At 41.4% G+C, this 26,996-nt stretch overlaps 1 protein-coding gene across 1 annotated transcript in view; it reads left to right on the top strand.

Moving 5' to 3' along the window:
- The window catches only part of ephb3a (eph receptor B3a), a 51,428-nt gene that overhangs the window by 10,198 nt on the left and 14,234 nt on the right, over window positions 1-26,996 (top strand). The window contains exons 3-11 of the mRNA XM_061839667.1: window positions 3,043-3,198; window positions 6,121-6,456; window positions 8,322-8,446; window positions 11,130-11,286; window positions 11,456-11,564; window positions 13,272-13,324; window positions 15,722-15,844; window positions 19,891-20,138; window positions 25,400-25,615. Coding sequence (XP_061695651.1) covers window positions 3,043-3,198; window positions 6,121-6,456; window positions 8,322-8,446; window positions 11,130-11,286; window positions 11,456-11,564; window positions 13,272-13,324; window positions 15,722-15,844; window positions 19,891-20,138; window positions 25,400-25,615 — 1,523 coding nt within the window. The remainder of the gene's footprint in view (window positions 1-3,042; window positions 3,199-6,120; window positions 6,457-8,321; window positions 8,447-11,129; window positions 11,287-11,455; window positions 11,565-13,271; window positions 13,325-15,721; window positions 15,845-19,890; window positions 20,139-25,399; window positions 25,616-26,996) is intronic.

Below are 26,996 nucleotides of genomic sequence, written 5' to 3'. Positions count from 1 at the left end.
CAGTTACGCCATTTGTCTCTGATTGGTTGTTTTGGAAATCACCCTTCAGGTGAGGTGATTACTCAGATGGGGTAATCACTCAACGATCCAAGATTGGGCCATGGAAGGCTGATTTTTTTTCACAGATTATTTATTTATGTAGAAGTGTCAGGACATCTCAGCAGTTTTACATATAAAAAGTGTTTTTTTTAATGCAAACTCACCTTTGAATGTCACTCACTTTTAAACTCTTTTGCCTCTTGTTGACAAACATTATGAACAATTGTATTTGTTATATAGTTTTACCAGTATCTCTTTCGAGGTGATTTGTATCTCGTTGATGTCCCTTCAGTTCCGCAACTGATTTATAGAGTAATTATGTGAGAGCTCTGCGTGCTTTTGGAGGCTGGACAGTATTGTGAGGGCTATGGGCTGATGGATGGGTTTTATGTTGCATCCATTCCCTCAGAGGCGTTCTCCATCTCTGTTTGTCTGAAAACAGCATTCTGCTGTCAGCGGTCTATTGTCATCTTTATCCTTCATTTCTACCTCTTCACATTAAACTTCACTGTCATCCCAGCTTTGGGAGTTTAAAGGGGAAATCCACTGGTTTGCATTAACAATGTATCCAACAAGTCATGTAATATGTCCTCTATTTTGAAGATGTGATGTTAAATCCTCTCTCATTTAATAGTGTTTTGAGAACATTTTTATCAACAATTACGAATTTTTAGGGGCGCTGCCATTTTCGCAAGTCACATGACCTACGTCCGCGGATGTGACGTATACCGTGCCGCAACAAAGGCTCGAATATATGGGACACCATTTATGCCCAGCGCCGATTTCTCGTATTTATCCTCATCTGATGAAGAAATAGCAGTATCGGTTGATCGGGAAGACGAAGGAATACTTCCACACACAGCCGTGAGTGGCACAACTCTGGGGCTCAGGGGAACCGATACTACTATTTCTTCTTCAGATGAGAATAAATCCGAGAAATCAGCGCTAGGCATAAATGGTGTCCCATGTAATCGAGTTTTTGTTGTGGCGCAGTTCATGTCACAACCGCGCACGTAGGTCATGTGACCCGTGAAAATGGCAGCGCCCCTGAAAATTCATAATTGTGGATAAAAATCTTCTTAAAGCACGAGTAAATGAGAGAGGATTTAACATCACATTGTCAAAATAGAGTACATGTTACATGACCTATTGGATACATGGTTAATGCAAACCAGTGGATTTCCCCTTTAATATCACCTGAAAAAAAGGGAAGCAAGATGCAAATGTAAAGATAACGTATTCTTAAAACTCGCATATTGACGTCTCCATTAATACTGAACTTCATCAGGGCAGTCTTTTGATCTCTGACAGGTGTGACGGAAATTTGTCTTTTTAGCGTGACAGCTCTCATTTTTCTTTCTTTTGCCAATTTTTAAAAAAATTCTTCTGGAGGCGGTAAAAGTACTTACACTGCTCTTAAAGGCCGCCTTCCTTCCAAATCAATTTCTTCCTACTGGTTTATGGATAGCAGGTCAGAATTAGCTAGTGAGATGGTTTGAATGTAAAAGTCAATAAATGGCTCGCAAAACAGGTGGATTTGAATGTGCTGAAATTGTGATGTAGTTTGGCCAGTTAATATTGAAGTACTTGCCCACTTTGTGGCTGGTACCTACCAGGTTGACGCCGCCGAACGGAAACACGGCATTTTCGGATAAAGGGAGCGAGTCTGGGTCGCTGCCAAAACACAAAAATACAGTCTATAAAATATATATGTGTTTTTCACAACATTACTTAACAATATTCACAATTTACTGTGACATCTATATGAATGCTTGGGTGTCCCAAGCTTTTATATGGATGGTAGCAGATGCTGTGATATGGACCAGGAAGAAAAAAGTTGTTTTCCATATTTAGATTGGAAAATGACCGATCCAATAAGACCAAAGCATATTTCTAAATGCAAAGCATAAAATACCAAGTAGAATAGCTTAAAAAGGAAATTTGGGGCATTATTAATCAAAATGAACATGGGAACCATTTAAAGGGACATAAAAGGACCTTTAGGTTGAAGTACAGATACAAAAAAAAGTGTTAAAAAAGACAACAAATGAAAAATAATTAAACTCCTTATACTCCTCCAACAGATACTCATGAGCTTAAGTAAAAGTAAAAACGTACACTCTGAACCAACGAATCAAAGCAAAGGGGGCACTCTTGGCCAAATATAGACAAAGCGGATACAAAACTGGGTCAAACAGAAATAGTCAAGGGGGCCTTTTTTGGAGACTCGCATGACAAAATCAAGGTTTTTTTTTTTCACATGATTTGATATTTTTATATCAGGTCCATGTTAGAAAGTTAATTGGTGGAGGTCTAGGAAGCCAAAATATGGGACCAAAGTTTAAAGTAAAACTTAATTTTTACTGTCAGTTATAAACAGTACACATTTTGATTAAAAGAAGGAACAAAAAACAACGCACTCAAATTTGTTCCATCTCACATTTTTATTGATCACTGAGAAGAAGAGAAAAAAATGTGTACGTTGCAATGTTGTTGTTCAAACGCAAGCATGCATTAGCTCGACTGTTATGCTCAGAACAAGACATAGCTTTGCTAATGTTATGAATTGTTGAATAAAACATTGCTACATTAGCTAAACACCTGAAAAAGAACATCTTGTTTTTCTCCCCAATCAAATGTTTTTTTAGAAAGACATTCTTCTTGCCATTTTTGTCACAAACTATATGTTAAAGCGTAATCTTGACCAAACTCTTAAAACATCATTGGTTCTTCTACTTTCATGTCATTGCTTTGCCTGTTTTTTTAAATATATATATTTTTTTTATGTACAACTTCTTTTGTGGAGGTACAAAAAAGTAATGTGCCTCCTTTGACAAGTAGAAGGATATGTTTTGAAATATTTGTAGTAAGTAAAAATAAAAGAGAAAAATACACAAGTTCAGACACCTGGAAAATCTACTCAAGTGAAGTAATGAAGTTCCAGTAGTTGGACTTGGTGACTTCCCACCATTGATATTTTTCTTTTCCCCTCTTATCATCCAGCTTGCATCCCTGGGACTTTCAAATCCAAATTCGGGGACGGATCCTGTGTTGCGTGCCCGTCCAACAGTCGCACCGGTGCCCGAGGAGCCAGTGTTTGTCCCTGCCAAAGTGGGTTCTACCGCGCTGATAGTGACCCACCTGACACTGCCTGCACTAGTAAGTCATCCCATATTGCAAATGCTTCAAAAAAAAAAAAAAAACACTGACTGGTCTTTTTGTCTTTTGTCAAGAATGGAGAAATACTTGAGCAATGTGATTATCAACTAATCGAGGGCTGCCTAAGACCAGCGATCCCCAACTTTTTCCTTTTGCATTAAGAATTAGTTTCACCTAAAAGCATATTTTGACGGCGCGTCTTAGACAAACATGTATATGAAGATGTGCTCCAAAATAATGAATCTCATTATTTAATTTCCACATGCTTTGTGGCTCGGTAAGGCTGTATGCTGCTATGCAACAAGTACCATGACATGCGTTTCTGTGTGTTGATATGAATAAAATTTTTTATTAGTGGACCGTTGCTTCCCCCTACATTATTCTGCATAACTGTTTCACGACAAAGATGGAGCTTCACGTCACGGAGCTGGCCTCGTTCCTCCCTGCCGGTCCCGTCGTCCGGCTGGTATGAATATTTTAGGAGCACCGGTGATCAGAATAGCCAAAGTTAGTGGGGCTAACTGCTATTCTCAGCCACAAAAAGCTTATTTTGAAACTCTCAGACCTGCGCAGATATATATGTAATACCGTGTCACCTTGTTAGCCGGACATTTTGCAGCTCCTCATGACATTTTAGTCTATAATTACGACCACAGAAGGATGATTGCAAAGCCATCTTAAAGCAGCTGATTGGTTAATGGGATGCCAATTAGACATCTTCTAATTTTAAATGTCGATGCGGAGAAGTAAATTCAATTCATAAACCCGACTAATTGGTTCAACCACTAAGATACGCATAAGTGACCTCTAAGTACAGTGATCATGGCCATCATTTGTGGTGCCCACTTGTAGGATTTTTCTAAAACAAGTCTTTGCAAACCATTTCTCTTCGCCCGAAAGAGAAGATAACGTAACATGCATCAGACAATATAGTAAGAAATGTGTGCTATGACAGCAGCAAATTGTAGGCATGCTGAGACTAATGCGATCTGATACACTTTGCGTATCAGTTGTGGATGGACAAAGCTCTTAGCCCAGCCATGGTGCTGATGGAGAGTGACATGAGCTGCCTTGACTGTGTAAATCACCCCCGGGGGGGCCTTTCCACACTTTAAATGACACACACGGCCCCGCAACTGTCCTCCCCAGATCCCGGGAACACTGTGCACTCTGACGCTGACCAGCACACACACACACACACACACACACACACACACGCACGGGCAAGAACTCGGGCAGCACCACCTCCAACTAAACATACAAACACACGGGCCTGACACTTCTGTCCCTGTGGCCTGGCAGCGCTTGTGTGCCGGGCAGCCTGTCCTTTGTGTGGTGTCGCACAAGCGAGGTTGAGCCAGTGGGCAGCTTGGGCTCAGCGTGTGTTTTAGTCGGGCACCCAATTAGAAGAACCTCCACTCTGAACTGTCTGTTTCTAATTGGAAGGGACAGGCTGAGGGAAACATGGCTTCGGGATAAAGTTAGTGCCAATTTAGGGGAGGATTCTGTCTCTCCTTCACTTCTTCCTTGGTTGTATAGTGAATCTATAGTGAAAGTGTAGATACAGCGCAGGACTTCACTGCATTTGAGTCTTAAGCTGAAAACGTGAAGCGCGTGCGATGAAGCTCCAGATGTAGAATCGCAGCCAGATGTAAAACAAAAGAGACATAGAACCGATGTAAAATTGTTGCCAGAATATTCAGTAGATGGAAAAAGTTTCCAAACCTCTTTCGAAATGCCAGAATTTTGTAAAAAAAAAAAAAAAAAAAGACACTTATGCAAATCACTGATTTATGTCCAGTTCTCGGTAATGTAAATGTTATGCCATCTTTTGCCCGACTAATGATGTTCTTCATTCTATATTTTTTGCTATTTAAATACTTTTTTAAATTTCTCCTGGATGAAAACGTTGAACAAGAGACCTTTGATGCCGTGGACAGTCTCTGCAGACCATTGCTCGTGCTTAAAAATGTGAAAAGCCTACTTGAATCTCCGACATTAATTTGTGATTCCATCCATCCATCCATCTTCTAACGCTTCTCCGGGTCAGGTCACGGGGGAAGTAGCTTCGGGAGTGATACCCAGACTTCCCTTTCCCCACCCACTTCTTCGAGCTCTTCCGGAGGGACCCCGAGGCGTTCCCAAGCCAGCCGAGAGACATAGTCTCTACAGCGTGTCCTGGGTCGTCCCCGGAGTCTCTTTCCAGGGAGGCGTCCGGGAGGCATCCGAATCAGATGCCCCAGCCACCTCATCAGGCTCCTCTCATTGCAGAGGAGCAGCGGCTCGACACTGAGCCCCTCCCGGGTGACCGAGCTTCTCACCCTATCAAAGGAGAGCCCGGACATCCTGCGGAGGAAACTCATTTCGGCCGCTTGTATCCGTGATCTTGTTCTTTCTTTCAGTCACGGCCCACAGCTTGTGCCCATTGGTGAGTGTAGGAACGTAGATCGACTAGTAAATTCAGAGCTTCGCCTTTGGACTTAGCTCCCTCTTTACCAAAATTTTTCATGATTTGTGATTAATTCATTAAAAAAATTTAAATGGTGGCAGGTGTGACATGAGTGTGAATGAGATTGGTTTATTCTGAACACAGCAACAACTGCAGTTCTAAGCGGGTGGGCACACTTGTACAACCATTTTATCTCAGAAGTTTTTTTTTTTTACTTTATAACCTTAATATCATTCTTGGACAATTTGGTAAGCAAATGGAGTACACCTTCTCTAGAAAGAGGAAGGTAGAAGACATCGACCACTGCGATTCTAGCAAATGTTCGCCCCATTTGTTACCGATGTCCCAATTTGCTCACAGCATTCATAATAAACCCGTGAATTAGTATTCCTTGTGCAGGTTTCATGGCCACTCTTGTCTTTTGTCATTTCATCAAAAGGCAACGATTGACCTAATTCTTCAACACCTTGCAGCTATCCCGTCAGCCCCCCGCAACGTAATCTCCAGTGTGAACGAAACCTCGTTGTCCCTGGAATGGGAGGAACCCGAAGACACCGGCGGAAGGAGCGACTTGGTATATAACGTGGTGTGCAAGAAATGCCTGCGAGACCGCAGCCCGTGCACCCGCTGTGACGACAATGTGGACATCTCCCCTCGGAGGCTGGGGCTGAGGCAGAGGAAGGTGGTGGTGAGGAACCTGCAGGCTCACACCCGCTACAGCTTCGAGGTGCAGGCGGTCAACGGCGTCTCCGGGAAAAACCCCGCCACGCCGCGTTACTCGACGGTCAACATCACCACCAACCAGGCTGGTTCGTAGACCTGTCAATGACACTACACGTGTGTCCACAAACCAAGTTAATTCATAGGCTTTCCCCAATCAATATCACTTAAAAACACAATGAAAGGGGCGGTTTAATAGATGCTACGCTCACTCAATGTCAATGAGTACCTTAATGATCTCTTAACAGAGGTGAGGGACTCAAGTCAGTTGGGAATTGTAGGACTTGGGACTCAATTTGCTTGAATTTTGCCACAGTAACTTGGGACATGGTTAAGATTGAGAGTTATTTATGACTTCTGCTTACTTGTATGTATGGCTGCTATTCGTCAAATTCTCACAACTCCAAAATCACAAATTTCAGGAAATCAGGTATTAGACCTTATGTTATCATATACCTTTGTGCACCACTATACAAACAACACAACCCCAAAGTCATGTTCAATTGCTATTTTAATATCCTAAACAATCACAAATTTATTGTATTCATTGATTAAAATGGTGGGACATGTCACCAACGGAGATGAGCCCTTACTTCACAAAACCAAATGAGTCCGCTTATATCAAATTCTTTTTCAAAGGTCCTAATGCCATGATGCAGTAAATAAAACAATGAGCTGACTAAGCAGTTTAGTAGACAGAAATAAACCTGTACACACTTATCGTTGTGACTGACCAGTTCCTTCTCCACCAAAGTAATATCTTCTTCTTTTCCTTTCGGCTTTTCCCGTTAGGGGTCACCACAGCGTGTCATCTCAGATGAACACTCATATTTGTTCAGCACAGTCTTACGCTGGATGCCCTTCCTGACTCAACCCCTCTGCATTTTAGCCGGGGAGAGAAGCTAACAGCACCTGGTATTCCCAGGTGGTCTCCCAATTAAGTACTAACTAAGGCCAAACCCGCTTAGCTTCCGAGATCTGACGAGATTGGGCGTCCTCAGGGTAGCACGAAGCCGAACCAAAGTAATATAACGATCGATTTTTTTTCAGCAAAACACGTTTAGTTACCTGTTTTCACTCAATGTCTAAAGAAAACATCCAGACTTAATCTTGAGGCGACATAATGCCGCACGGCTTCCGCAGAGTGATGAAAGAGGTGGAGCTTGTCATGACTTCTCAGACAGTTTAAGTGTGTTTAAGTGTTTAAGAGACTTCAAAGATTCGAACAATTTACAGTGGTTAATAATATCTGAAAATAACAGAAGACATGGAGACAAACGACTCACATCGACTACTAGTATTGTGAAAAATTGAACCTACGTACTAGATTTGGACTTAACAGTAATGATATGTGATTTTCTATCACTTCTCGCCTTTCAGCTTTCACATCAGCAAAAGTCAACACTGTAGACAACACAAAAAAATTCATCCGTCTACAGTACATAGATTAAATGTAAAGAAAACATTCTAAACAATGTCTCCCGTCAACCAATGTCACCTTCATACATCTCAGCTAAGCAAACTCTTCAGCACCTTTCACAGAATGTAATCACTTAAATCAACCCACACTTAATCCACTTTATTGCGGTTAATGGAACGCAGACAATGACTGTGAGATGAGTCACTGGAGGATTCACCAACCCATGCAGTGAAGGTGAAACATGAGCCATTACTTCAACCATTACGGGTGGCCAGTTAAGTCTATTGACTCCATACTTTGATTGCGTTTGTGATATCTTACTGCAACACATAGCTGATTCCCCCCCCGACTGGCACAGACATGAGCATGGGGCAGGCATATTTTCAGCCCAACTGGGGTTGAACTACAACAAGAAGCAAACAAAACAAATATCGCAAAGACAACGGAGAGTTTTGTGCCATCCATCAAAATAATGAAGGCGATTTTTATTTTTTTTTCCCATAAAGCATGTACTTTTGTTGCATCCCCCTGCAGCACCTTCCGCAGTGCCAACAGTCCATCTGATGCGCTCCACCGCAGACACCCTCAGTCTATCATGGCTGCCCCCGGAGAAGCCTAATGGGGTCATTCTGGACTACGAGATTAAATACCACGAAAGGGTGAGTTGTATTTTCCATCCTTTCCTGATGCTGGGAAGTACAATATTAAAGTGTTGCGTGTGAGGGAGTCATTTCTATTGATGGAGAGCCTCGGCAGCTCCTGCAATGTTGAATCATTGCTATTGATCACATTTTCTGCATGGACCCGCACGGTCTAATGTGTTCCTTTTATGACCTGCGATGGTCAAACGACCTTCCTATTGCAGAAAAATTCTCTGTCGGAGTGTATGCTCGCATCTTGATTTCCATTTAAAAAGATGAGACTTTTATTTTCATTTTAGTAGTACTGTCAGTTGTCGCTCCAAATTTCAGGCACCTACCAATAATGTACCTTGCCCGCTATTTTCATAATCTTATGATAATGTCATTTCAGTATTCCAGAATTCCTGATAAAAATTCAAATGACGGACCTGGTGTAATTCCATACTTAGAAAATTATTTTTAAATGCGTGAAGTGAAGCTGACTTTAAATTTGGATTGCTTTTTTTACAAGTTCACAAGTGTCAGTAACTCTGTTGATGGGGGGCTTTGAAAAGAGATTTGGAATCTTTGTGAATCCAAGTAAAAATAAATGTGGAAACTTTAAGGTTTCATCGTTCACTATTCACAAATTCACGTATTCAAATTTCTCGTGTAGAACCTGTCCACAGCCATAAACTGAAAAAGTAAACGCCACAAGATGCCAACAAAGGCCTGAGTCATTGAGAATTGGTGTCAAGGAAGTATGTTGAAGTAAGACATCTCGACTTGGTGACAGCTTTGTTTGTTAGGGAGGGGTATTTGCTTTAGGTTGGATTTTCTATAGTCAGTGTGACGATAGTTGAGTTGAGTCGATTAATCGATGATGTCATATTTTTTTAAGTTGTCAATTCGCCGCCTTCAGCCTTCAAATACAAACTCACTCCCTCAGCAACAGATATGCAGTACACTTGCTCACTAACACATCCAATCACATTCAGACACAACCTTGTCCAATCAAATTCAGACACTGTTACACACTTTTGACACAGACAGTCAGAAATTGTACTTGCTACAATAGTATAATTATATACAATCACAGGAGCAAATGAGTTTACAATAATGTAGGCTATTGTAGCAAACCTGCTTTGAGGATTCTTGTTAAGAGTTCCAAAAACTCTGATAGTTTGTGTGTTTGTGATTGGATACTGTAAGTAAAATGGCCCATGGGATGATCAAAATTAGGAAGAGGAGGCTGAAGGCTCGATCGAAACACCAGTTGGATGTTTCTTTCACCATATTTGAGGATAGGCTTGCAAATGGTGCAAGTGATCTTGCTACCTGTCTCATTTTTAGCAAAATATTTCCACACTCTCGAGGCACCCAACTAGTTTGCTGCGCAAACGCACCTCCTGTTGCTTTCACCAAGGCGTCTGTGTTTTTAAACCCAAAACACATGCACTGCGATCCATCAAGGTCCAACTGTCATTCCAGAGTTGTAAAGTTGGCGCGTCGGCTAACTCGTTCAATCCTGAGTTGTTCGTGGAAGTAACACAGTCTTTGCTACATGTGTACATCCATGTGATCCATTATTACGCCATCAATTTGTAAAGGTGATTATAAGGATGAAGTAAGAATAATTGTTTTGGTTTGTTTGTGATATACATTTTGAATTTAAACTATTTATCAGTATGTTGGCAGTTACACTGGAACTTCGATAGAATGGAGTAGTAGGGGCGGTTGTCCGATATAGCCAATTGTCAATTACAATGAAGCATTTAAAAAACATTTTTTTGTTTAACGTTTTAGGCCATATGCACGCACTTTTCTGTATGGTAGAAAGTTTTTGAGGTTTTTTTGTGGCCTAAAATGCCCAGTACTATACAGAGTTTTTGTAAATAAATATTTTTTAAAAAGCTTGAAAATGTTAGAAAGTTTCACATTTGTTCCAACCTTACGACGACCCCCGTGTGGTTGGTCATGGTTAAATTGTTGACGCACAGTACTCATCATATGTGAACTGTTTTCATGAAGAATTCATGTGCTTCCTAGTTCCAAATCTGTAGCCAAAGACGCCCGGATTGAAAAAAAAAAAACGTTACTGTACCAAAAATCGAATGTTTCAGACTCCATTGACTCGTTTGTATTTCTCAGAGTTAACACCGCCGCCAGGCAGCTCTTACCCTCTCTGCGCTGTCAGTACAATCAACAATAGATACCTCCCATCATGATATGGCCACCACGTCAATACCCATATATTCAATGTCGATTTCACATAAGCACGGGAGGCACGGCTTCTGGAATTTGAGCTATTTTTGTTGTATATCTGGAATTACCTGTAATTACCCCCAATTACGTCAGTCCCCTTCTCCGCCTGCATCTCGCCACACCGCCAGTGAACAACAACGACCAATACTGGTACTAACAAACTTTGTCAACAGCAGTTTAATGACAAATGGAAACTGTTTTTGGACAGATTGTTCTGTCCTCACTGTCCGTTTCATCCGATATCCGTAATCCATTTTATCGAGGTTCCACTGTATATAAATTATTGGGGGGGGGGGGTTGTCAATTACTCTCTAATACATGTTTCTTGCAGGAAGGCTTGGTCTCTCTCTCCTGCGAATAGTCATTCAAAATACGACCTTTATCAATTCAGTTCAGAAAAAAGTCGTTATTTATGAATGCAAAGTGATCCCTGAACATCAACCGTCATGTCCTCCAGGGCCAGGCTATGTCGCACACTGTAACATCCCAGCTCAGCTCAGCCAAGGTGGAGGGGCTGAGGGCCGCTACACCCTACGTGGTGCAGGTCAGAGCTCGGACCGTCGCTGGGTACGGTCGCTACAGCAACCCGATGGACATCAGCACCAGCCTGCACAGTAAGACCTCTTTTGTTGATCTCTCTAGTGATCTGTTGCTGTAGTTTACGGTTTTATTTCTTCACAGTTTTAATGACTTCTGCTATGTAGGTGGTGCAGAACACTGTCTGATGCCTCCAGCCACGCTTTGCCTGGTGCTCATTTGTGCATTTTGTGTGATTCGGTCCAGGTGATCCTCAGAAGTCTGTGCAAGACCAGCTGCCTCTAATCATAGGCTCCGCCTCCGCAGGCTTGGTGGTCATTGTTGCCTTGGTGGTAATTGCTATTGTCTGCCTCAAGTAAGTGCACAACGCTGAAAACGCGAACTATGTGTCTCATTTAGCAAATTAGAGTTGAACAGAGTGGCTAATTAAATGTTTACATGCATCCAAAGGTGGAAGAAGTACTCAGAGCAAAAGGACTGAAACTAGTGTAAAAAGTCTATGGTTAAAGTAGGACTGATTCAACTCCTTAAGTAAAAATACGGACTCTGAAATGCACTTAAAGGTAAAGTTTGCAGTTTTGCAACCGCTAGCAGGATTTGAATGTAACCTCACTTCACTAATTCCTGTTTGCAAATGAGGAATGGGTATTTTTTTTTCCAAAGGTCCATATTCCAATTAACAGGTCAGTTGATACAACAGGTGTGTGCCCATGAGTGCACAAGAATGATTGACAACTCATCTACCTATGATTTCATGTTTCCATCAGGCGCGATGGTTTCTTAAAAATCCAATTACAGGTACAAGATGGAGCTTTACAGATCATTTTACTAATGCAACAGTATAACTGCAAGGTCATACTACAAATTTTATTACCCTATCGCTTCGAGACATATTTAGATGATATGCGGATCTCTTCTAACTAAGAACAGACTCCCAGACAGTACGTATGAGCCAGCCCAGCTAAAGCCGTGTCCGGCAAAGCCCTGCCTTGTTCGACACATTTAGCACCCCTGACTTACGTACGCGGATCTTTCGTTACATTCTGAGAGGATTACGAGCCCCCACCACCCAAACTATTATTTTTTTTTAGTAGCTGTATACACACCTACCTGTCATTTGGAACCCACGAAGCTCTCATCCTCTGCACCCGTGCAATCCATTTTTCACAACGAACCAGGTCTCTTGCAAACTTATGAAGGGTAAATCCATCCTCCCGAGTATTCGAACAATATCCAGCAGTACAACGAGCCGGCATTTTGGCTAACATGAAGGAACAAAGAGCTACCTTCCAGCAGGTAAAACTAGTACAAACATACGAGACTGCTTGAGTGGGCATCTGCTACTAACGTCACCTCCTGCTTCTTCTCAAAACAAATCCCTCGAGAAGATTTTCATGATGGGAGTGACAAAAAGCCATATACGTCAAAATCATGTTGTGTGGTGAAAAAACGGATGGGTCCATTCCGGCTGCCTTTTTTTTTTCATTAATAACATACTAAAAATCATGCATTTCATGACAGTGGACCTTTAAATAAGACCATGGACCCGGAACATTTCACAGTCCTCATTTTTTTTTTTCTGATATACAAGATCCCATGACCTCAATCAATCAAAATCTCAAGTGCGGTTGACTTTACATCTTTCCATTGACAATTTTTTGTCATATTTGTCATCCATAAGTAAGTTTCTTTCGGCTTGTCCCTTTCGGGGTCGCCACAGCATGTCATCTCAGATTTGTCATCCATGGTGGTTGAAAAAAAATCAACAAGCCAATATTTTGACTAAGTAAGGAGTAGAAAGTACAGCAAATTGTTACAAAATGGAGGGACTAAAAGTAAAAAGTTCAAGGTACAGGTACTTAAAAATGTACTCCTCCACTAACAAAGTATTTTTATATGTTTACTTCCAACCAATGCCTTCATAGATTGAGCACAAACCTAATCTTCTAAATGGAGGAGGTTTGAAGAATATAAAAGTCGTACGGTGGATTTATCTGATGGTGATAAAATGTATACCTGGAAAAAGTCAAGACTTATCATGTTTATGTCACTTTGTTTACAGAAAGCAGCGCAGTGGCTCTGAGCTGGAGTACACAGAGAAACTGCAGCAATACAGTAAGTTTACGTGGTCTGCAGCAGTGCTTTATTGGTCATGCATGCACTGTTAACCAACTGATTCAATTAAGTCACCTCATCCAGGCAGGAAACAAGTTTTGTATTTGCGCCCGCACCCATTCAATCTGGACAATGTCATGCTCTGTGTTGTTTTTCTTTCTCCGTTAAGTGAGCTAAATATCCTGTGAAGGTGCAATTGAAAAATTTGCCCAGAGACAGCAAATTCATTTATACTTTGGCACGGTAACAGCTCAACTCTTTCTTTTTATCACTGACCCTGGGCTAATGTTTTTAGACTGTGATAGTCATCTAGTCATCCGAGAGTTGTTTTGCCCTCGAATCTGCTTGTTTGTCAGTGACCTGGACTACATCACAGTCATCTACATTATAAATCACAAACATGTTGCGTGTGAATGCTGGAAACCTGATGCTGGATGAAATGAAACGTCAAATTAATTGAAATGTGTATAGAATGGTGGGCAGCATGGCGTTGCTGCTGGAAAGCGTTTGCCTCACAGTTCTGAGGACCTGGGTTCAATCCTGGCCCTCCCTGTATGGAGTTTGCATGTTCTCTCCGTGCCTGCGTGGGTTTTCTCTGGGCATTCCGGTTTCCTCCCACATCACAAAAACATGCAACATTAATTAGGCACTCTAAATTTCCCCTAGGTGTGATTGTGAGTGTGGCTGTTTGTCTCTACGGGCCCTGCGATTGGCTGGCAAGCAGTTCGGGGTGTACCCTGCCTCCTGCCCGTTGACAGGTGGGGTAGGCTCCAGCACTCCCCGTGACCCTCGTGAGGATAACCAGCAAAGAAAATGGATGGATGGATGGATGGATGGATAGAATGTGAGACTTGAAGAATAATTTAATGTGAATGGTTTAGATTGGTTGAGAAATGTTTCCCTTTGTGTCAATGTAATTTTTTTTCCCATGGGAAATGTGGAATTGGTTTGAGTCGGTTGAGAAATGTGGAAGTAGAAGGTCAATATGAAAAATGGTTACATTGATTTAGGAATGTTGTTTTGGAAAATATGGCACACCAACAAGCTAGGAATGTTTGGAATGTGAACGCTAATTTCTATTATGTCTCAAATGAACTAAAAATATTTTGTCGTTATGGTTTGAATGCATTAAATGGCGAAATATGGGAGGATGGGTTCAATTTGGAAAATGTCATTTTTCATTTTAACTTGTTTTGTGGAATTGTAAAAGTGGGAACTATTAGAAGGTGTCCTGTGTTGGAATGGTTTGAATCAGTTGAGAAATGTGGATGTTTTACTAGGACAAAATGTGTGGAGAATAATAACAGCAAATGATAATTGCAGTTTAAGTCAAAACTGTTACTGTCAGAGGTCTAATTGTTTTTATTATTATATATCCATTTTTATGGCTGTAGTGATATAGAAATGTACTGCATCATAAAGCATCTGCTGTAGCTAGATAAGATAAAATATTGAAGAAAAAAGAAAACTCAAACCACAATAATGGAACATATTGTTCCCACCCAAAACTGAGCATTATTATCTTTGAAAACACAAAATTTCTGGATAGCATGGAATTGGTATTGTGTGTGTGGTTTTTTTTCGTGTACGTGTCAAATGTGATGCTCATCAGGCCCTGCTTAGCATAGCAATTATGAGATATGTTTTTTTGAGCCATAAAATGGAATGACACTAACTGTCAGAATAGAAAAGAAATTCCTTCCTCATTAGCAGCAGCCAAATCATTCTCAAAAGACTAGAAAGAAAGAAAGTGATTTCAAAGATGTTTTCTAAAACAAATGATATAGATGAAGATAAAGGTGCAAAGACGGATGCCTATTTAGTACTTAATTGTGGAGAAATAACATGAAACTATTTTTCCCCATTTCAGTTTTCTTGATTTTGGCCCAAAGGCCACCGATGACACACATTGGGATCTGGCATTAGTTGCCCCTCCCCACTATGTAAGAACATGAGAGCTTTCATTCCACTGGTGTGGATTTATTTTATTTATTTATTTTTTTTTAATTCCAACTTGACCGCTAACGTGAGCGCCTCCTTGTTGTGGCCCAAGTTGACACGTGGGATGGATTCCAGCCACTGGAGGCTTTAGGCTTTCTTTTCCGTGGTTCAAACATGTAGTTATGTTCAGCTATAAGACAGACATCCACTTTTCCAGGTCGAAGTACCGGTGCTTGATTGACAGTTGACAGTTAAGCGGTTTTCAGCGGACATGCCCACAACGAGTCAACGGCGTGACTTTTCACAATTTTGACACCTCATTTTCCATACTTTTCAATCAAACTCTTCAGAGATTTATTTTCATTCTACGGGGACTTGTCGTGTAATAGAGTTACGCACATAACATTCCCTCCACTTACAGTATTTCCCATTTGTGGCTTTTTCTCGACGTCTCAGTTTCTCCAGGTGTGAAAGTGTACATTGACCCTTTCACCTACGAGGACCCCAACGACGCCATCCACGAGTTCGCCAAGGAAATCGACATCTCCTGCATAAAGATTGAAGAAGTCATCGGTGCAGGTGAATAGCTCTGCCGCTTTTGTCCGAAAGGGACGGCCAAATGAGTCGTGTACATGAATGATTTAGCCGGACAGGAGTGTGCCATCAAGCCAACAGGTTTGTTCTGTGTGATGGCCTTCAAGGCAGGAAAAAGGACTTTAGATTCAGAGCGTGCATGCGTGAGCGCCGCAGGTGGGGCGGGGAAACCTTGAGGTGAAAATCTTTCCCTCCCTTCAATCGTTTTTTGTTACTCTCTGGCAGCATGATCTGTCCTGATTTCACCTCTGAATGACGGTGTAATCGTTCATTATCTCTTTCTGTCCTTTACCTTTCTTCTCCTTCTCTTTCCCTTTTTGTAAATGTTTGGATTCAGGCACCAATTGCACAACACCCGTGTTTCTCACCTGTCCTCGTTGTCCCTACACTACTCCGAGACTGCACGCCCAATCACGACCGATCACCCATTCGCTCCCTGACATCTTTACCCTATGATTGCCCACCCGAGTAGCCTTTCCTAATTTGCAATGGCGGGACGTTCGTTTGGTTCCTGAGCTTTTAGTGGGGACTTAATCCATCTTTTAACACCGCCATTATCACATGGGAATTATAGAAACCGCCAATACCAGACAAAAATGGGATATTATGCCATGTACATCATCAGGAGGAGTTTGGAAACAATATTTAAAGGTCAACTGACACCTAAAGCTTAATTTTTAGTATGTTTTCAATTAAAAAAAAAAAAGTCTGCTGGACCCATCCGTTTTTTCTCCGCACGTCAGGGTGTTGTCGTATTTGGGTTTTTGCATCTCCTGCCATGAAAATCCTCACGAGTCATTTGTGTTGGAGAAGAAGCAGGAAATGATTTTTTTTGCAGAGTCTCCGCTAGAATGAATGGCAAAATCTATAAAACAGTGGTGATCCCGGCCATGGTGTACGGATTAGAGATGGTGGCACTGAAGAGACAACAGGAAGCAGAACTGGGGGTAGCAGAAATAAAGATATGGAGGTTCTCGCTCGGAGTGAGCAGGTTGGATAAGATTAGAAATGAGCTCATTAGAGGGACAACCAAAGTTGGATGTTTTGGAGACAAGGTGAGAGACAGCAGACTTTGATGGTATTGGGAGAAGGGTGCTGAGGATGGAGCTGCCAGGGAAAAGAGCGAGAGGAAGACCAAAGAGAAGATTGAATGTTGTGAGGGAGGACATGAGGACAGTGGGTGTTAGAAAGGAGGATGCACGAGATAGGCTTAGATGGAAAAAGATGACGAAAAATTGCTCGATTTTTTTTCATTGTGTTAGCCAATATGCCAGCTCGCCGTATTGCTGGATTTTGCTCGAACACTCGGGAGGATGGATTCACTCTTCACACTTTTCCAAAACACCCGGTTCATTGTGAAAAATGGATGGCACAGGTACAAAGGACGAGAGCTTTGTGGGTTCTAAATAACAGGTTGGTGTGTATAGAGCAATTAAAAAAAAATTGTTGTGGGGGACTAATTTCTCTCACTGGGATGTTGCGTGAGACTTTCGCAACTTTGCGCATGAATGACATGCTCTCCACTCATTTTTTTTCCCGTATAGACATTGAAGTGAATATTTTATGTAGTTTTCATAACATCTATTTTAAAATGTATATATGACTGTCAGTTGACCTTTAACTAAGAACATAAAAATGGGAAAAACTTCATCGAATCAAAGATGATTATTATTAAGTACTAGTTTCTGTAGATCACTACAGAAGTGCTTTGCAAGTCGAAGTTGGTTGTAAAACGTTTTGTTCTGACCCACCAATCAGAGTATGGAAAAATGCTGATGTCATTAAAGGCCGGCTTGCTGACGTTGTGAAGACCAATCTGAAATCTGATTGGTCAGGGACATAACCTCATTGCTAATGTAGTTCCAGACTTAACAATTTAGGATTGTGAAGGCCCTGGGCAAAAGGGGGGGCCTAAAACATCACCCTGTGATGCACTTTCAAGTCCCACACAAGTTGCCTCTCACCCAGAACACATGAACTTTAGTGCCTTTGTGAGCATGAGTGCTTATCCTGCGCAACTGCGACGAGAACTTAGCTAGCTAATGGTGCGTAAACCCTGAAAATACATATTACCCATGAATGCCTCGTTGTTAGCCGTAAGTGCACAAGTTACGCGGAAAAAGTCGGAATAGTGAGGCGGTGTAAAGTATTATTTTAAAAAGTCCAACTTGACAGAGAGTGTGCTTTGGGGAAGTGTGTCCCATTTAGAGCACCATGTGTTTGGCTGTGAATGTGCACGTGAGGGAAGAAGAGCAAGATTAAACTAATTGAAAAAGTCTGACATGGCAGCAAGGTTGTAATTTTGTGTATCCATAAAAAGATGTTCGACGAATTGTCATCCATTTTTTTTCTGGTGATAGCAATAGTATTTGTTAACAGTTGCGAGTTCAGCGGGACAATGTTTCAGCTCCTTCAGCAGACATGTCCATTACGTTTTATTATTATTATTATTATTATTTCAAAGCCTCATTTTACTTACAGCATTTTTTTTTTAATCATTCAAGTTTGGCAGGATTGCTCACATTAGTCTTCGGTGATGTGTCAAATTTACAAGACAGACAGTGGGGGAAAAGTGTACTTAATTAAACCCTTTGGAACTTGTTCAATTCTTGCATGAATTAGTCATTAAATGTAGTTTTATCTTTCTCTAAATCATAAGAATAAACAGTTTGCTTAAACAAATACCTCAGGAACATCTACATGTTTTCACATTTTTAAATAACATGGAAACATTTAGAGGACAGGGAGGCAAAAGAAAGAGTAGATCAGGATGTATTTTTGACCTCTTTCCAAAACGGTTCCAGTTCAGCACCATTCCTGGGATGTCTGGCTCTAATAGTTCTCTATAGCTCATGCCACAGAATCTCGAGCAGGTCAAGCTCAGTACTTTATATATACATAAACTTGTTCAAAGCTGGGAAAGGTTACAAAAGTGTTCAGTCTTGAGATTCATCAATATTCCGTGGACAGATGAAACCAAAGCACAAGCCCAACTGTGAAGCATGATGGCGCGAGCATCATGGTATGGGCACCTGAGTTACCTCGGGGCTTGGACAACTAGCTACTATCAATGGAAAAATTAATTCAGTTCAGTTCAATTCAGTTTATCAAGATATTTTTCAGAAGAACTTGAGGCCATCTGTCCAACAGTTGCAGTTCAAAAGATGATGGCTGTTGCAACAGGACAATGTTCCAGAGTACAGAAAAAAAGTCAACAGAATGGTTTCAGAAGAAGAAAATACGCTGCGATGTCTGGTGTGAATAGAACTATTGACAGCAGACATCCCAGGGATCTGAAGACGGGTCCAAAATGCATTCTGATCATTCTGCATGTCTGATCCTCAACTAAACATTTCCCGTAGTTGCAGCGCCGTCCATCATGGACCGATATAATCTGCAACTTCAGGAAATGTTTAGTTGAGATCATTGCTGAGCAACCGAGGGGCAATGACCTATTAAAATCAAGGGTCATTGTTGATGTGGTATTAACTTCAACAGACTCTTTGTTTATTCTTGTGATTCAGACAAAGCTCAGACTAAACTGTATTACCAATTTATGCAGAAATTCCAATTGCATACTTTTTCCTCCCACTGTATTTATTTTGGCTCGTGGTGTAGTGAATTTTAAGTCCGTTGTAACATTTCACACAGAAACCCAATACCCTTTATTTTTTTTGGGTGTGGGGTTGACATGCATGTACTGGAAGTCATGAAGTCAAGGCAAACGCTACAAAATGAAGCGAACAGACTTGCGTATAATGTCGTAGAATTTCATCGAATTTTCTGAAAGTTGTAAATGTAAATTATTGTTTTGGCCTGCATAGACGGCCTCACTGGCCTTTGGTAACGCCCCGCCCACGGTTAAGCACTGACCACTCAAATCAGCCCAAAGTTCCCTCTCTCTCCCTTCACACTCTCCAGCTTCCCCCCCTTATCCTCCCTCAACTCACTGCACCCTTGTCCCTTATCACCCTCACCCCCTTGTTCCATGCCCACACCCCTTTTTGCCCGCACCCCTTGCATCCCCCCAGGTGAGTTCGGCGAGGTGTGTCGTGGGCGGCTCAAGCTGGCCGGCCGCAGGGAGATGGTGGTGGCCATCAAGACCCTGAAAGCCGGCTACACTGAACGCCAGAGGCGGGATTTCCTGGCCGAGGCGTCCATCATGGGCCAGTTCGACCATCCCAACGTCATCCGCCTGGAGGGTGTGCTCACACGCAGCTGTCCAGTGCTCATCATCGCAGAGTTCATGGAGAACGGCGCGCTCGATTCCTTCCTGAGGGTGAGTCTGGGACGGAGTGCTCACCATTGAATGCCTCTGATAGAAAGATGATTTTCGGTGCGAAACAAACCGGAGATGAACACGAGGTGCCAAAAAAGTGTGTGATAGTTTTTCATGTGGTTGTGAGAGACCTTTTAATGTGGGTGAGAGTTTTTTTTTTGGGGGGGGGGTGAATTAAGTTTTTTTTGGGTGGCAGAGATTTTTTACATGTGAGAATTTACTTGTGGGTCGAAAAGTTTTTTTTCTGGTGAAGGTTGGGGTTTGTGTGTGTCCGGGGGAGTTAGGTTAGGGTTGGGTCATTGTGACAGATTTTGGGTCTGCGAGAGGTTTTTTTTTTGGTTTTTTTTTAGATGAGAGATGAGGTTTTCAGTAGCGTTTTGGCGGAATGGAATTTTTAGGTGAGTGTGAGGTTTTGTGTATGTAACAGTTTTTTGGTGCAAAGTGAGAGATTTTTTGGGGTGTTGTTTAGATGCGTGAGTTTTTCGTTAGAAAGTATGGGTAACAGTGAGAGTTTTGTTGTGTGTGATTTTTTTGGATGTGTGAGATTTTTTGGGGGGAGTTTTTTTTGTTGGGATGAGAGATTTTTTTGTGTTCATTCTCAGGGTTTTTTTTTTTTTTTGAGAATATTTTTGGGTGAGTTTCAGGTTTTTGTGTTTTATTGGTGTTTGTGAGATGATTTTTGTTGTTGCCGAATTTGTTTCTATGCGTGTGAGAAAGCTTTTTACTGTTGTTTTAGGTAAATAGGTGAGTTTGAAAGGATTTGATGAGTCTGAGAGGTTTTTTGTGTGTGTTTTTTTTGTTCTGATCATTTTGGACAATGTCAGAGCTTTTAGGCTCGTTATGGAGTTTTTTTAGTGATAGGGCTTTTATGCATGAAACATTATTTGATGAATGAACATCTTCTGGCTTGTGTAAGACTTTTTGGGAGGTGTTTGTGTCAAAGCATTTTCTTTTTGGCTGAGATGTTATGTTTGAGGTTTTTTTTTTTACAGCACCCCCCCCCCCTCACACACACACACGTGTGAAAGGTTTTGTTAGAGGTACTTTTGTGAGTCTCAAAAGTTTTGTGTAAAGTAAAATATTTTTTGGTGGGTGTTATTTTTTTGAGAGGAATTGTCATGTATGATTTTTTGGGGGAGGATTGTGTGAGAGTTTTTCTGGTTTACATGAGCGGTAAATGTTTTTTTTTTTTTTTTGGGGGGGGGGGGGGGGGGGCTCATGTGGCATCACACGCACACGCAGGCATAGCCAAAACGTCCCATACACACCGGCAGGCAGGCGCCGACGACACCGGCGGGTATCGCAATGTTTTCCGCTCCATAAAACAGCCCGAGGCGTTCACTTGCTGACTGATGGAGATTAAATGTGCTCTGTAACGTTTGTAGACAGGGGCGGTGACTCTGCTTGACGCTCCCAACTGATGGCAAGACTCTTTTCCAACGGAGCGCAAACTCCAGGTGGAAAACTGTTGCGTTTGAATGCGCGCTTCAGTGTACTCCCCGAGTCTTTGTGCGACTACGGAATACATTAGTGATCAGAGATTTGCGCTTCACGCCGCCGTCACCCACGCAAAGTGCCGAACAAAGACAGGATGAGAAATGAGGCGTCGTACAGTACATTTGCAGCTGCACGGCGCCTATTACGTGTCGTTTGCATCGAATCAAACTGGTTCTCTCACGTGCTTGCATTGAGAGAAGACTGTTAGGCTAAATGGGTTCTGTAATGTTTGTGGAGAATCATTACAGTCCATCATAGCTTCAATTACCGTTTTTATAGTTACAGATATCCATTAACTGGGTTTTCTGCCGTGAGAAAATTTTGTTATGTGTGAATTTTTGGGTGCAAATGAGAGTTTTCTTTTGTGAGTGGTATTTTGTGGGGTGTGAGACATTTTTGGGGTTAGGTTAGAGGTATTTAGGTGTGTGCTGGAGTTTTGTCAAATATATGTTTTTCAGTGTGTGACGTTTTTCTGTGAATTTTTGGAGGGTGTGTTTTTGTTGATTTTTGGGATGGGGGTTGAGTGTGACAGGCTTTTTTTGTTTACGCTTATTTTGGTCTAAGTGAGTTTGAGAGTGTTTTTGTGTTTTGTAAATTTTTTGGGTTGTCTATGAGGTTTTTTTTTGTTTTGTTTTGTTTTTTGTGAGAGTTTTTGGGTGTAATTGAGTTTTTTGGGGGGGCATATTTATTCTCCACCCAAGAACTTTATTATTGTTCTGCCAACTTTCATCGTTCTACTCCTTCTGATATTGTCTTAACCCCTCACTCTATGTAAAAAAACAAAGAGTTGTAAAAATTTGTTTCTCAGATACTTTCACTTCACGTCAGCATCCCTGATCCAAAACCAGAATTTTGATGTGATCTCAATCTTCCATCTCTGCAGGAGGAGATGGTCAACATCACTTTATGACTTTTCAATTCCCGCTTTGCTCTTGCCAAACGAGCTACCCGACATTTATTGTAGCCACATGCCTCTCCATCAACCGGCGGCCTGTATAATTAATCAACCGTAACACATTAAACGGGATGTAAACATACGGGAAAACGCGCTTTTAAATGTTGCTGTGGTCATTACTCATTAAATTCACTGATAGAATGAATCAAATTCATATTTTTTTCCCCCACATCTGTGCAAAATAGCGTTTTTCCATTGTGGCTGGTTTAATTGCATCACTGTTGAGATATGGCTTCCGGAGAAGTCAACACAATTGTTAAAGCATCCCTTAATTTTATAGAAATTGAGCTGTTTATTGTAAAATGAATGTCGACTCAGAGTCTGTTCCTGCCTGTGGCAATTGTTCCGAGTGAGTTGTCCTTTCATGAAAAAAACAAAACAACAAACAAAATAACAGTGTGTGTGTGTGTGTGTGTGTCCTCCCCCGGTCACACTGCCACACTAACAGTGACTCAAAAGGACTCCCAGTTCTCGAGTTGCAAAAATGCAAAAAGTTGCCCTTAAAGAGGTACGGCTCGAAATAAAAGAAAAAAAATGTAGATGCTTTATGAAAACCTTTCAAACCAGAAGTGTTGCGTTTGGCAATCCAAATTCGCTGTTTCAGCCTCGAAGAAACACAATTTTTCAACTTAATTGGGTATTGACATTTCCCGTGATTAATTCTCCTTCCATTTGGAGATATCAAAGTCAAATGGAGCGCTGATCTATTACAATTTTGAGGGGAAAAAAAAGAATTAGAAACAGTGGATTGTACATACGGTATTTGTGTCAGGCTAGTATGATGGAGAGAGAAGAAAATGGAAAAAAATACACAGTTTCCTTGCTCTTTAAATGTTTTACAGAACAAGGAATGTCAAACAGTAATTGTCTTTTTTTATTAGATGCTGACTGATGACGTCACTTTTGGGCAGGAAGGAATTTGAATTTGTTTGTTTGTTTATAACAATGAAGAGAGAGCTATAAAAGTTAAAAATCTAAAAACATTTTTAAAAAGAGACCGTATTGAGAAAGTGTTGGTTTCACGAATGTTGTGATGCATCTAATTCTAAAACTTTTAAACCAACTGAATTTTGCAAAACAAAAGTGAAAACGAAATAAAAATGAAGTATAATAGAAATACAAAACTGTTATAACTCTCCACTGTACTCCACTTCTTCTTCTTTTCCTTTCGGCTTGTCCCATTAGGGGTCTCCACAGCGTGTCATCTTTTTCGATCTAAGCCTATTTCATGCATCCTCCTCACTAACGCCCACTGTCCTCATGTCCTCCCTCACCACATCCATCAGCCTTTTCTGTAGTCTTCCTCTCCCTCTTTTGCCTGGCAGCTCCATCCTCAGCACCCTTCTACCAATATACTCACTCTCTCACCTCTGAACATGTCCAAACCATCGAAGTCTGCTCTCTCAAACCTTGTCTCCAAACATCCAACTTTGGCTGTCCCTCTAATGAGCTCATTTGTAATCCTATCCAACCTGCTCACTCCTAGCAAGATCCTCAACATCTCCATTTCTGCCACCTCCAGTTCTGCTTCCTTCAGTGCCACCGTTTACATCATGGCCGGCCTCACCACTGTTTTATAAACTTCGCCCTTCCTCCTAGCAGACTCTTCTGTCACATATCACACCGGACACCTTCTGCCAGCTGTTTCCAACCTGGTTGGACCTGTTTTTTCACTTCCTTCCCACACTCACCATTGCTCTGAATTGTTGCCCCCAAATATTTGAAGTCGTCCACCCTCGCTATCTCTTCTCCCTGTAGCCTCACTCTTCCCCCTCTACTTTTCTCATTCACGCACATATATTCTGTTTTACTTTGGCTAATCTTCATTCCTCTCCTTTCCAGTGCATGTCTCCATCTTTCTAATTGTTCCTCTGCATGCTCCCTGCTTTCACTGCAGATCACAATATCATCTGCGAACATCATGGTCCAAGGGGATTCCAGCCGAACCTCATCTGTCAGCCTATCCATTACCACTGCAAACAGGAAGGGGCTCAGAGCTGATCCCTGATGTAGTCCCACTTCCACCTTAAATTCTTCTGAAACACCAACGGCACACCTCACCGCTGTTCTGCTGCCCTCATACATGTCCTGTACTATTCTAACATATTCCTCCAACACACCGGACTTTCGCATGCAGTACCACAATTCCTCGCTTGATACTCTGTCATAAGCTTTCTCTAGGTCTACAAAGACACAATGTAGCTCCTTCTGACCTTCTCTGTACTTTTCCAAGACCATCCTCAAGGCAAATAATGCATCTGTGATACTCTTTCTAGGCATGAAACGATATTGCTGCTCGCAGATACTTACTTCTGTCCTGAGTCTAGTCTCCACTACTCTTTCCCATAACTTCATTGTGTGGCTCATCAACTTTAAATCTCTTTAGTTCCCACAGCTCTGAACATCGCCTTTGTTCTCAAAAAAATGGGAACCAGCACACTTTTCTTCCATTCTTCAGGCATCTTTTCGCCCACTAGTATTCTCCACTAAGATCTCTAAAATCGGACTTTGCTGAATATGCCTAAAATGGTGCAATATTGCAGGATTCCAATTTACAAAGTTCAGTTTCATTATCTTTTTTATGACTGGATAGAGTCGAATTAGATATTTAATTGAAGCTGTCAAGGACCGCCATAAGCATGACGACGGCCGTCACATTTATATGGCCTCAGTGCCTGACTTCCCTTCTCTGATGTGCTCCTCCTAGTAAATTCAGCTATTTTCCTTTCATTTCAACACCCTCTCACTTGTTCTTAGCATTTTTTCCTTCTGTGTCCTCGACTCAAGCACCGTCGTTTTGTGCCCTCAGCTGAACGACGGCCGCTTCACTGTGACTCAGTTGGTGGGGATGCTGCGGGGCATCGCCGCAGGAATGAAGTATCTGTCGGACATGAATTATGTCCACAGGGACCTCGCTGCCCGTAATATCCTGGTCAACAGCAACCTGGTGTGCAAAGTCTCCGACTTTGGTCTTTCCCGCTTTCTGGACGACACTTCTGCCGACCCCACTTACACGAGCTCGCTGGTAAGTATTGTTTATATTACTAGTGGCTGAATTTTGTTTGGGGGAAAAAAAAAATCCCATGACCATTAATGTAAATGAGGAACATATTGCTTGGGCGGGGGAGCTGTCAAGGTCAGGGAATGTATTTAAACACCTCATTAAATCAAGGGTATTAAATAATGGTGACGTTGTTATTTAAAAGTCTTATATTCGGGCTCTTTAAACCTCCATAGAGTGACTCTCTAACATCGACTTAATATAAAAGAGCCAATTTCTTTCCCAAAAGCACCTTGGTTTAATCATACGAGTGTCTGGAAAAGCCCCTGTGAGAGCTCCTTCAGCTTGATCCGGTTTGTAGTTATCCACTTTGTCCGTATGTGGCTAAGACCACCCCTTTTCTCTGATTGGCTGCCTCTGCCTTGTGACAGCACGCTAGCTAACCCCTGAGCCGAAAGGGAAGGCGGAGAACTTCACCAGTGACGTAGATAAGCTCAAGGAATTCAAGTGACCTGATTTCAGGCCTTTCAGCAGAAAAATTCAGTGGACCATTTCAATTCTTATTACACGTTTATTTAGGCACCACATAGATAACATTACATCCCAAATAGTAGGAAAAGATGCTTTTGAAAAATATGGACCCTTTAAGCTAGTAATCTGCGACAAAGTTAAAAATCATCCATCCATCCATCCATTTTCTCAGCTGCTTATCCCCACAAGGGTCACGCGAATGTTTGAGCCTATCCCACCTTTCATTCGGCAGGAGGTGTGGGGTACACCCTGAACTGGTTGCCAGCCAATCCCAGGCCACAAAAAAAACGAACTTCATTGAGTAAAGTTGGTAAATTTATTTTAATAGAGATGCAAAAAGGAAAATTAAAATGTGAAATGGAAATATTTCCTTTAAAAGGGGTAGAAAATTATTCTTCTGTCAGATCTTTTATATGCAAAATTTGTATGTAAACGGACATCTGATTTTTCTTTTTGTGTCATGAAATAAATTTACAAAAAAAAAATTAATAAAAAGCATCTGTTATTGTACAGGGAATTTTTCTTGGTAGACCAAGTAAACATAGCTAACTTGAAAAAACATTTTTTAAATTACTTTCTATTTTGCTAAGCGCTCCTGTACATTCATAAAATTAGGACTATATTACTTTATTTGAGCAAAATTAACTGCCAATAGAAAATGTTGAAATTTGCTCAGGTTTCATCAAAACAATATATTATGTACCTATTACTTTAAGTTAAATCAATTACTTAAATTACAAGAACATTTTTACCTGGCCAAATTTCTTCAAGTAAGCGTAGCAAGTTTAAAACAAATGTTTGAAAACTAATGTCTAGTTATGGTTATTTAGAAAAACACAAGCCAAGTTAATATTGACAGGCCAGCAGTCAATCT

The sequence above is a fragment of the Syngnathoides biaculeatus genome, chromosome 13, assembly GCF_019802595.1.
Source record: "Syngnathoides biaculeatus isolate LvHL_M chromosome 13, ASM1980259v1, whole genome shotgun sequence".
In the NCBI taxonomy this organism is placed as follows: Eukaryota; Metazoa; Chordata; class Actinopteri; order Syngnathiformes; family Syngnathidae; genus Syngnathoides; species Syngnathoides biaculeatus.
Note: the sequence above shows the minus strand (reverse complement) of the source record. Positions and strands in the feature narration are given on the sequence as shown.